The sequence below is a fragment of the Erithacus rubecula genome, assembly GCF_903797595.1.
Source record: "Erithacus rubecula genome assembly, chromosome: 31".
NCBI lineage: Eukaryota > Metazoa > Chordata > Aves > Passeriformes > Muscicapidae > Erithacus > Erithacus rubecula.
Window position 1 is genome coordinate 1494157 of NC_136682.1, and position 11673 is coordinate 1505829.

General features: G+C 62.6%; 1 protein-coding gene across 3 annotated transcripts; it reads right to left on the reverse strand.

Moving 5' to 3' along the window:
• Nucleotides 1–2920: 2920 nt before the first annotated feature.
• TAMALIN (trafficking regulator and scaffold protein tamalin) lies at nucleotides 2921–6953 on the reverse strand. Of its 3 annotated transcripts, none has more exons than XM_079329227.1 (8): nucleotides 6778–6953; nucleotides 5108–5160; nucleotides 4654–4708; nucleotides 4228–4330; nucleotides 4038–4131; nucleotides 3900–3966; nucleotides 3739–3805; nucleotides 2921–3523 (listed from the first exon to the last, which is right to left on the reverse strand). In XM_079329227.1, exons 1-8 carry the CDS (start codon nucleotides 6916–6918, stop codon nucleotides 3279–3281), a joined length of 825 nt encoding a protein of 274 aa, XP_079185353.1. In that variant the 5' UTR covers nucleotides 6919–6953; the 3' UTR covers nucleotides 2921–3278. The 3 variants fall into 3 exon arrangements, with proteins under 3 accessions (XP_079185353.1, XP_079185351.1, XP_079185352.1); XM_079329225.1 differs by having other exon boundaries at nucleotides 2921–3668; nucleotides 6778–6950; XM_079329226.1 differs by having other exon boundaries at nucleotides 2921–3668; nucleotides 5108–5157; nucleotides 6778–6946.
• Between the last annotated feature and the right edge of the window lie 4720 nt (nucleotides 6954–11673).

Consider the following 11673-nt stretch of genomic DNA (forward strand, 5'->3'; position numbering starts at 1 on the left):
CCCCACATATCCCCCCCGGGGCTCCGGGGGCCGCCGGCGAGGGGGAGGGAGGTCCCGGTGTCAGGGGTATCCCCGGTGTCCCCAGGGCCGGTGCCCCTTCGGTATCCGCGGTGTCTCCTCGCTGCTGCTACCCCGGCGTCCTCCGGTGCCTCCCTCCCCGGTGCGCTCTTGCTGTCGCTATTTCCGGTGTCCCCTCCTTGCTGGTACTCCGGTGCGCCCACCCCTGATGCCCCCTCGGTGCTGGCATCACTTAAGTCGCTATCCCCGGTGTCCCCTCGTTGTCGGTATCCCCAGTGTCCCCTCGGTGCCGGTACCCTGGTGCCCCCATTCTCGGTGCCCTCTCGGTGTCAGTATCTCCGGTACCGTTATCCCCGGTGTCCCCTCAGTGCTGGCATCCCCGGAGCCCCCTCGGTGTCCATTCCCGGTGTCCCCCCGCTGCCGCTCTCCCCGGTACACCCGTACCCCCGGTGCCGCTATGCCCAGTGCCCATCTGGCTATCTCCGGTGCTCAGGGGCTCCGGTATCCCCGGTCTGCTCCCGCTCGGTGCCGGGTGCGGGGGCAGTGACGCGGGGTCCCGCCCCCGCCCGGTCCCCGCGGGGGAGCCCCTGGCCGGGGTGATGGAAAGAGCGGCGGCTGCTGGCGGGCGCCGGCGCCGGGAACAGCGCCCGCGGGCTGGAAAGATGAGCTCAGTCCGTGCGGGGCCGGCCCGGACCCGCGGGAGAACGAAGGGTGAGCGGAAGGGACCCAGAACTCCGCAAGACCCTTCGGTGCCACTCCGGTACCCCCTCAATGCCCTCCGGTACCATCCCGGTGCCCTTCGGTAGCACCCCAGTACCTCCCGCGGTACCCTCCGATAGCGCCCCACAGCTTCCCAGCCGGTACCACCCCGGTAGTCCCTTGGTATCTTCTGGTACCAACCCAACAGACTTCGGTACCGGGTCGGTTCCTTGCGGTACCCGGCGATATCCACTCCCGGGGACAACCGGGGGTCTTGGGGACCTGTCCCGCTGTGCCCGGGGTTGGCAGCGCCGTTAGTGCTGCCTCGACAGTCCCCTGCAGCGGCAGAGACCCCCGGCCCGGTCCCACCGGGGACTGGAGCCACCCTGGGTCCCCGGTGCTGCCGGCACCTCCGGTACCGGGACCCTGCCTGGCCTCACGAAACGCCCGGCCCCGTGAGGATCAGAGGGAACGGGGGCAGGCGGACACCGGAGGGGCCCGGAGGGCGCGGGGGGTACCGGAGGTGCTGGAGGCACCGTCGCTGTCTCCTCCCGTGGCCCGTTACCTCACTCCGGCCCCGCTTCTCCCCCGCCCCCGACGGGGTTCCGTGACATCACACATGTCCGCTGATGTCACACATGGTCACTGACGTCTTGGGGATCCCGCGGCAGCACCGGGATCTCCCCCAAAGGGATCCCCCGGGCCCGGCGGGACCTGCGGGGGTCCCTGCAACACGCGACGAGGGGCACGGCCGGTGCCAGCCCGGGGATACGGGCGGGATCCCGGGACAGTCAGACGGGGGGGTCCCAGAGCTGTCGGGGATCTCAAAGCCCCCGGGGCCGCGGTGCGTGGTGGCTGCAGCCCCCCGTGTCCCTCGCTTGGTGGCGGCGTTACCGGAGACAGGAGGGTGACACCGGCAGCCCCCGCACCCGGGATTAGCTGTACCCCGGGAGAGGTCGTGGGGACTGCGGTGGATTCGGGGGAGGAAACCCGAGCCCAGCCACCCCGCAAGGCCACGGGGGTGCGGGGGGGGGGACCCCTGTTCACCAAAACCCCGGGGATCCACCCAGGGGATGCGATGGGCACCAGGCAGCCCTTGCCGAGCCCCAGGGTGGGCGTTGGGGCTCGTAGGGTTCCCGTGACCGGTGATCAGCCGGTGCCCACGGCTGGCGCTGGCTCCGTGCCCCGGGCCTATATTTATCGGTAATGACAGGCTGCTCCGGGGCGTTCCCGGCCCGAACCCCGCAGCCTCGGCCCCCCGGCCCTGCCCAGCTCAGCCGGTGCCACGCGTGACCCCGCTGTCCCACGGCCACCTGCCCATTTCCGGGCACACGCAGCCCCAGGTCGGGGCTATAAAAAGCTCAGCGTGGGGTGGCAGCTGCGAAGGGGGGGTCCCGTGATGGCTTTGACAGGAACGGGGTGCTCCAACCCTGGCAGCACGCGGGAGGATGCCGAGAGCCGCCGGGGCTACGGGAGCCAGACCATAAATGTCCAGCACAGAGCCGTCCTGGAACGGAGACAAGGCACGAGAGTGCGGGGAGCCAGCTGAGCCCCCTTCCAGGGACACACAGACCCTCTCAGTTCTCACCCCCGGATCTCCAGCAGGATCCCCTGGGGGGGACAGGGAGGGGAAGGAAGGAGCTGGAGTCCCCAAACATGCGACAGCCCTGCCAGAGGGGCGACCGAGACCCGGAGCAGAGGGGCTGGGGGCTCCCGGTGCCCCACGGAGCCCCTGTGCAAGGGAATCCCCGCACACACCGTGTTGCAGCAGCCCCCCAGCGCTTGGGGGGGCTTTGTGTCCCCCAACTCCTCCGGATGCTGCCCCAGTGGCTCTGGGGGACACTGCGGCGGGTCGTGCGGGGACCTCAGTGCCCGTCCTGCGTGGGCACCGTGTCCCCCGCAGGCGGAAGGGCTCGGGGTGGGTCCCGCTTCCCGCCGGCTGCCGGAGGAAACGGGGCAGGAAGGGCCTGGCCGGGGCCCTGCAGAGCCGGGACGTGGCCGATGGCCCCGGGGGCTGCAGCAGGCGGGGGGCACGGGGGGTCCCCGAGAGCTCACTCGGCTCCAAGGTGACATCAGTTGGTCACCCCTGCCCGGAGCCCAGTGGGGAGGCCCGAAGGGGCAGCGTGGGGGCTGTGAGGGAGCTGCAGCCCCCAGCCCCCCCATCCTGGGGCTCTGTCCCCCCTCACTCACAGCCACACATCGCTGCAAATCGTCTCTGTATTGGCGAGCGCTGACCCGGTACAACAGCCCGGGGGGAGCAGGGACGGGACCCCCAGAGCCCTCCAACATGGGGAATGCGGGGCTCCCCCCACTGCTCCCCTCCTGAGAGCAGCGGCAGCTCCGTGAGTCGCTTCAGGAGGGTCCTCACGTCTGTCCCTCGGTGTTGTGTCCGTCCCTCACAGCGTCACGATCCCCACGGCCCGGGGGGGGCCAACCCAAACCTCCTTCCTGCAGCCCCCAGGGATGGGGGCCGGGGGAATGAAGCCCCTTGCAATAAATAAATAAATAGTCCTGGGGGGCCGCCGGCTAAAGGTGACTCTCCTCCTCCTCCAGCGCCCGGTTCAGACCCGGGATGAACTTGAGCAGCCGCCGGCGGAAGCTGCTGTGTCGGCTCTTGCGGGGGGCGGCCGCCCCCTCCCCAGGGTCCCCGGCCCGAGCCCAAAGCCTCCCCGCAGCCCCCGGCCCCCCCGCACACTTGAGGCTGGCGCTGCGGGCCAGCGCGGGGCGGGGGCGCGGTGGGGGGGGCGCGGGACCCCCGCTGTCCTCATCCTTGTCCTTGTCCCCATCCCTGTCCCCATCCAAGGAGCTGGAAGAGGCGAAGACGCAGGTTTGGTACAGGGAATCATCGCTGCCGCTGGCACGGGAGGAGCCCCCCGGCAGCCCCTCCCCCTGCAGGCACCAGCGGATGGACTCCAGCGTGTCGTAGATGCTGGGGTCCTTGGCCACCACACCTGAAGGGAGACACGGGGGTGTCACGGGGGCCCCAAAACCCTCCTGCCAGCCCCCCCAGCCCCCACTCACCCCGCACCAGCCGCTGCTCCTGCACCATCAGCGAGCGAAACTCCCCCCACTTCTCATAGAGGGTTTGCTGCAGGGGGAGGGTGAGGACCCTCATGAGGGGGTGAGGACCCTGGTGAGGGGTCCCCAGCCCCCTCCCGTGCCCCCTTCCAGCCCCTGCTCACCTTCAGGTACTGCAGCCGGGCCTCCAGCTCGGCCCTGCGGATGGACGTCCCATAGAGCGTGTCCAGCCTGTGGGTCAGCAGCTGTCAGCACTGGGGGGGCTGCAGCCTCCCGGGCCCCCCCTGCACCCCCCAGCTCACCTCAGCACATTCCCCGAGCTCTTGATGATCTCCACAATCTCCCGGTGCCGGATGCCCTCCACATTGAGCCCGTTCACGCCCGTGATGGTGTCCCCTAGAGCACAGGGGGTGAGCCCAGGGGGTGAGCACGGGTTCAGGGGTGCTGTCCCCACTGCTGGGGTCCCCCCTGGCTCCCCCAGGATGTGCTCACCTGCCTTGAGCCCCGCGGCCTCGGCCGGGCTCCCGTCATGCACGCGGCACACGAAGGTGAACATCTCCACGCTGTTCCTGTCCTGGTGGTGCAGCCCGTAGGTCTGGAATGGGGGGGTCTGGTGAGGGACACCCCAGGAGCCCCCCAGCAGCGGCCACGGGGCAGCAATCACAGTGTTTAAATGCTGCTGGGTGAGGTGGGGCAGCAGACCCCCGAGAGGGGTCTTGCCCTGGTGGCTGCAGCCCAGGGTTCCTCCCTGGCTGCCCCCAGTGGCACAGCCGGGGGTGGTTCAGTAACACGGCATCTCTGTCACGGCTAAAAATAACCCCCAGCTCAGAGACAACTTAAAAATACCCTCGATGCAAAGCAAGGTGCGGGTTGGAAGGGTGGGGAGCAGGGCCAGGCTCAGCTCGGCTCAGCACCCACCTGGATCTCGAAGCCGAAAGACTCCTCTGCCTTCTTCTCCAGAGTCACCACCCTCCTGGGGGACATGGGGGTCAGGGACAAGGCAGAGCCCCAGGCACACCCAAAACCACCTGTGCAAACCTTGGGCTCTTCTCAAAATGCTGCTTCAGGGTCCTCAGGGACAGGACACCTCTCCCTGAGATGGGATTTCCCCACCTGCCCCCAGGGAACCTCCCCAGTTTGCCTTGGCCAGTTGATCCTGTGGGTGCCAGGAAGGATCCCCACAGGGTCTGGGGGTGTCTGAGCCCACCAGGAGCTCTGACCCCATCACTGCTCTCACCTACTGTAGGTTCTCCCATAAAATGCCCCTCATTTCCAGCTCTCCTGGAGTATCCAGAGTAGAAAAACATCCCAGTACCAAACTCCAACCCTCTGGGACAGACACCCAACCCCACCCAGTGTCCCCAGTCCCTACCTGTGCTCCTCTGGGGACTGGCTGGGGGATCCCCACTTGAACCCCGTGTCCTGCAGCAAAGGAAGAGCCATCAGCTGGGGACACCCGAGGGGACATCCCAAAACGCCGTGTCCCACCAGGACAGCACCAAACCCCGGGGGCAGCAGCGTGCCAAGCCGGCACTGAACCAGCACCGGCTGCATAACGGGGCTTTGATGGGTGCTCAAAGGCACCCTCAGAGCTGCCCCCAGCTCGCCCCACGCTCTGACGTCACCCGCGCCGCGCCCGCCCCACGCCGCGCTCCGAGGGGCCCCGGCACAGAGGGGCCCTGTTGTGGTCACAAAGTCGGGTTTTTTCATGCAAAATCCACCCCCCCCCCGGCCGGACAATGTGGCTGTTGTGGCAGGCGCAGAGGCGTGGGCGGGTGGAGGGATTGGCAGGGCAGGACAGGACCCTCACCGCAGGGCAGGAGGTGACAGCGCTGTCCCCAAATGCCCCTCTGAGGCTGCAGGGCTCTGGCAGTCCTGGTGCAGGGCAGGCAGTGCCACCATGAGCTGTCCCTTGAGAGTGGCACATGGCAAATCCTGGTGGCAGCAGGGTTTCCTCTGTGCTCTGCCACATGGGTGCCACCAGCCCCGACAGTGACTGACGGTCCCCAACGCACCCATTGGTGCAAAAACACCAGAACTGGGTGTGTTCACCAAAGGGAAAATTGGTGCCTGTCACGCTGGGTCCCACGTCACCACAGTGAGGGGAAGGTGACGTCCCAGACCCCTCAGGGACATGTCTGGAGGTGGCCTTGGCTGGTGAGGGGAGCCAGGCCATGGTGCATAGCTGGCTGTGGCAGTGCAGCCCGGAGGCCACTTCTGCTCCGGATGTCGGCTCCGCTCTCGCTTCCCCACAGCGCTCAGGAAGCTCCGCGGGGCCGGGGGGAGCAGCAGGGCGGTGTCGGTCCCAGCGTCACCACAGAGGGGCTTTTCCAGGGGTTATTCCACCAAAGCAGAGCCGGGGTACTCTGTGACCTGCCTCCCCTAAGCCAGAGCCGGGGTGCTGGGGTACCCTGTGGCTGATCTCCCCTCTCACAGGCTGTGGGGTCCCAGTGACAGAGCCGCGTCCTGTGGGGTGGGGGTCTGACCCTGCGCCCTGAAAGCTGCAGGGCAGGACATGGAGAGGGATCAAGATGGGATGTGGGGGCTTGGGGGGACACTGGGAAAGGGAATAAGGGCGATACCTGGAAGGAGGAATCTGAACATGGACATGGGGCTTGGGGGGAGAATTAGGGTGGGGATACAGGGGTAAAACCGGGGCAGGACACGGGCAGGATCCGGGACAGGATGTGACGCCTGGAGGGGACAACATGGAGCGGGACGGGGACACTGGGAAGATGCTGCGGAAGGATGGGATGGGGGTGAAGAGATGCTGGGGCAGGACAAGAGCCTAGGAGCGGCCACCGGGGCAAGATCGGGACACCGGGACGGGATGGGGACACGAGGAAAGTTTGGGCGGACCCCGGGGCAGGAGGAGCCGGCGGAGCAGAGCCGCAGGGCGCGGGCAGCAGCGGCGGGACGGGACGGGGACACGGCGCAGCCCCGCTCCCCCCCCAGCCCGTTACCGCTCGCCGGTTCCCCCTCCGGTCCCGGTGCACAACCGGGAGCACCGGGGCGGCTCCCGCGCTCCCCCCGCAGCCCTACCTTGCGCACGCGGGGCAGGGTCCCGCCGGCCGCCGCCAGCGCTCGGTAGAGCTCGGCGGGCCCGGGGCTTTCCGGGGCCGCCGCCGGTGCCGCATCGTCCTTCGGCCGGAGCCGCCGCCGCCGCCGCCGCCGCAGGGTCATGGCCGGGCCGGGCCGTCCCGGGAGCCGCTATATGGACCCTGGGGGCGGGGATGGAGCGGGACGCGCCCCTTTTGGACCCAAACCGCACCCACTTGGGCGTTAAAGCGAGGTCGTGGTGGAGATGGACCACGCCCCGTGTCAGGCATCGCTCCGGCCCCCGGCCCTGAGTCCGGAACACGTGGAGATCCAGTGGGAGGGTCCAGAGTGAGGGTCCTGCACAAGGACCCCTTGGAGATCCAGTGTGGGAGGATCCAGGGTGAGGGTTCTGCACAAGGACCCCTTGGAGATCCAGTGGGGGGCTCCAGGGTGAGGGTTTTGCACAAGGACCCCTTGGAGATCCAGTGGGGGGCTCCAGGGTGAGGGTTTTGCACAAGGACCCCTTGGAGATCCAGTGGGGGGCTCCAGGGTGAGGGTTCTGCACAAGGACCCCTTGGAGATCCAGTGTGGGAGGATCCAGGGTGAGGATCTGGCTCGGGGACCCCTTGGAGATCCAGTGGGGGGTCCAGGGTGTGGATCCTGTCCGGGGACCCTTTGGGGGCTTGGTGAGGGGATCCAGCGCGGGGGTGCATTGAGGGGGGGGTCCTAATGTGGGTTCCTGCTAAGGGATCCCATGGGGAGGTTCCACCTCCGGTCCAGCTCGGTGACCTCGGGGGGTCCATCAGGGGGGTCCATCCCAGGGTCCTGCGTGGGCGCATCCTCAGGGACAGCGCGGGGTTCAGCGTGGAGCTCTGGGCGCTTCTGCGGGGCAGTAGGACCCTGGGGGAGGCGGTGTCCTGAGCGGTCAGGGTGGGATGCTGTGGGAATGTCACCCGGACGGGTTCCCAGGGATGATTTGGGGACAAAGCGGCGGCTTTCGGGGAGCAGAAGCAATGCCGAGCTCTGCTGCCCCCCGACAGCTGCCACCATCTCATTTGGGATTTAATGGGAGGCAGGAGCTGGGGCAGGGGTGGTCACAGCCCCCAGCGGGATTTTAGCTGCTCCTGCACGGTCTGTGCTGCGCCGAGCCGGGACACGGAGGGAAGAACAATTCCCGGAGGCAGCCGCGGACACCGCGCGGCTCCGGCAGCTCCTCGCTGCGCCCCGGCGGGAGGCAGCGGGAATTTTCCAGCCGGAGTTGAGAGCTTTGCCCAAATGTTTGTTTAAAATTTGCCAAAAAAAATGAAGATCGTAACAATCCCGCTGGCGTTCCACCCAAACCTCCCGCCCACAGCCTGGCCAAGTTTGCTCCAGGAGCAGAGCTGGAAGGGCTGGGGAAAGGATGGGATGGAACCCAACGCCGATCCTGAGTCACCAAACCACTGGGAATTAAGAGGAACACCCCATCGTGCTCCCAAAAATCTGTAACGACTTGGCCCCTCAGCTGCAGCCACCCCAGGCTGATTCCCTAGAGGAGCAGACAGGTTTTGCTCAGTAATTCCCCATATTCTCATCCCACTGCTGCCCACGTTGCCAGGATGGGGCTGGATTTTCCTGGGGACCACAGCAGGAGCTTCAGACAAAGCTGGGAATGAGGAAGGACAAGCCCAGATGGTGCCTCCCCCTCCCCACCTCGTCTGAGCCTGGGGGGACCCCGGGCCTCGGCAGATTTTCCCCTTGATCCGCTCACAACAGGCTCGTTTGCAGAAGGCTCTAATTAAGGAATTAGCAGGGGCAGTTCACGAAGCCCATTTACCCTCAGAGCAAACAAAAGCAAAAAAATTGGATTTTATAGAGGCACAGGGTAGTTTGCTGTGGGATTTATCTTTCCTTGAAGCTCTGGGTCCATGTGGAGACTTGGGATGCTCCAGGGAGATTCCAGCTGTACCCACCACACCCCAAGGGATGCTCTGAGGGGATCTCCAGGGGTTTTATTTATTTTATTATTATTATACTAATTATTAATATTTATTTTATTTATTTATTCTCTGTAACCCTTCCTGCTCTGTGCCTGTGCCCAGAGTGGGAGCCCCAAGTTCAGCTGCTCATCCCTGCATGGGTGGAAAATCCAACCTGCCACCTCTGTCCCACCTCTACCTCCTGAGTGCTTGGAGGGTGTTGGAAGCTGCATCTTCACTAAAAATGGGAATATTCAACATTAAAATGTTTTGACCAGGATTCTTAAAGAGATTATTTTAGCCCCCCTTCTCCCCATGGTCCTTTTCTGAGGCACTGAGCTGTGCCCTGCAATTCCCCACCCCTCCCAGTGAAGTGAAACTGCAACACCTCACATGAATAAAACAAACTTTTAATAATGTACAGCAGAAATCGACAGCCTGGTTTTATATTAAACAAAAGATTTCCTATCTTACACCGTATGTACATTTGCATACTGAAGAGGTAAAGTGGCTAAGTGGCTATTTTCTTACAGTCCTTTGCTAAGAAAAATGTACAAAACCAAACAAATCAAAGGGGCAGAGAAGTACCAAGAGTTCTGTCCTGCAGCCACGTACCGCTGATGGACCCCCCTCCCTGTCCTGCACCCGGCTCCCCCCACAACTGCCTGCAGTGCTGCTTTCACCCCAGAGCTGCTGCAAATTCTGGAGCCAGGCAGCAATTCCCACTCCATCAGCTGGGCAAGCACTGGCCCCCCGGGCAGGGTTTGACTCAAAGTGCTGTGTAAATGCTACATGCCTGCTCGCTGCTCTTCCCCCTCTGTCTCAGGACGAGTTTTTCCCCAAGCCCTGCTCGCCAGGACTTTGTCCTTCCCTCGTCCCAGCCCTGCTGGCTGGCAGCTGTTTGGTTTTTTTTGAGGCAGGTGCAGTGTGGCTACAGTTGGAGGGGGTGAGTTCAGTGCAAGTTCTGGAGCTGAGGGCAGCGTGGGGAGCTGCAGCACCTCCAGCTGGGTGATGTCCCCTGTCCCTCCCCCAGGGCAGCCCTGCAATGTCCCCCTCAGCTTCCAAATGCAATTCCAGGGACACAACTGGGAACCTCTGGCTGAGATGGGTCTGATCACAAGCTGGGAACCCCATCTCTGCTCCCACACTGCCAAAAAACTCCTTGGGGGGGGGGATGCAAAAAGGCTCCTACCAGGATTCCAAACCCACACTCCTCACTTTCTACAAGGTCATGGACACACAGGGAATGGGGGGGAGAAGGACACAGGGACACAGACAGCAAGAACAGAGGGATTGAAAGAAAGACTTAACCCTGGCAGCCAGAGCAGAGATGAAACCTCACCTTAGAGAGCAGGAGCAAGGTCAGAGTAGAAACAGTTCCAGTGTAAATCGAGCTGTGCATTTGGTTCTTTTTTTTTCTTTTTTTTTTTTTTTTTCTTTTTTTTTGCAGTGATTTCTTTACAAACCAACAGGTCAAGAGGTAATAATTAGAGATTGTTTTTCTGCTCTTAGAAAGAATTAACAATATTCAAAAAAGTTAAAATCCAGACCCTCCCAGAAAACAACAACAATAATAATAATAACAATAATAATTAAAAAAAAATAATAATCAAAAACCACTCCAGTTAAAAGTTATGGCTTCAGAGTTCTCTACTGCAGACAATGACCTGACCTCCACACCAGGGCTCTTCCTGACTGCCAAAGTCACCATGGCAGCCCCAGCCCTCACTTCCACATTTGCTGTAGTCACCCCACCTCTCCCTCACCTGGCACTGAATCAAAAGAAAACCCATGCAGATCCCCCCACCCCACACTGACACACAGCCACTTCCACATTAGGAGATATTTATACACCTATATTAAAAAGATGGATGTTGATTTCCCAACCCACACCTGCTGTCAGATCCTGCCCAGCACCCCCAGAACTCAGAGAATGAGCCAGGTTGGAAAAGACCTTTGAGATCATCAAATCCAACCAAACCATGGCACTGAGACCATGTCCAGCCTTTTTTTAACCATGTCTAGAGATGGTGACTCCACCACCTCCCTGAGCAGATGATTCCAGTGCCCAATCACTCTTCCAGTGAGGAATTTTTTCCTGATGTCCAACCTGAACTTCCCCTGGCACAGCTTAAGGCTGTGTCCTCTTGTTGTCAGTGGTTCCAGGGAGCAAAGCCCAACCCCCACCTGGCTGGGGACTGTAGAGATCTCCCCTGGGTCTCCTTTTTCCAGGATAAACAACCCTCAGCTGCCTGTTCCTCACAGGATTTGTGTTCCACACCCCTCACCAGCCTCCTTGCCTTTCTCTGGACACACTCCAGCCCCTCCATGTCCTTCCTAAACTGGGGGACCAGAAGTGGACACAGCACTTGAGGTGGTGATCAGTGTTGAGCACAGGGGAAGAATCAGTGTCCTGCTCCTGGCCACACCATTCCTGAGCCAGGCCAGGTGCCACTGGCCTTCTTGGCCACCTGGGCACTCTGCTGGCTCGTGTTTAGTTGGCTGCCAACCAGGACCTCCATGTCCCTCTCTCTGCCTGGCCACTGTCCCCAGCCTGCAGCACTCACTGCATCATCAGGCCCCCAGAACTGTGCCTGGGTGGTGGAGTTGGGAATTGTATTTCCAGAACTGAATCTGTATTTCCCCAGTGGGATTCTGCAATTTCCCCAATGGAATCCTGCATTTTCCCCAGCTGAATCCTACATCCCTCCAGCTGATTCCTGCTTTTCCCCAGCTGAATCCTCCATTCCTCCAGCTGAATCCTGCATTTCCTCAGTTGAATCCTGCAATTTCCCCCAGTGGAAACCTGCATATTCCTCCAGCTGAATCCTGCATTTCCTCAGTTGATTCCTGCATATTCCTCCAGCTGAATCCTGCATTTCCCCAGCTGAATCCTGCATTCCTCCAGCTGAATCCTGCATTTCCCCAGCTGAATTCTACA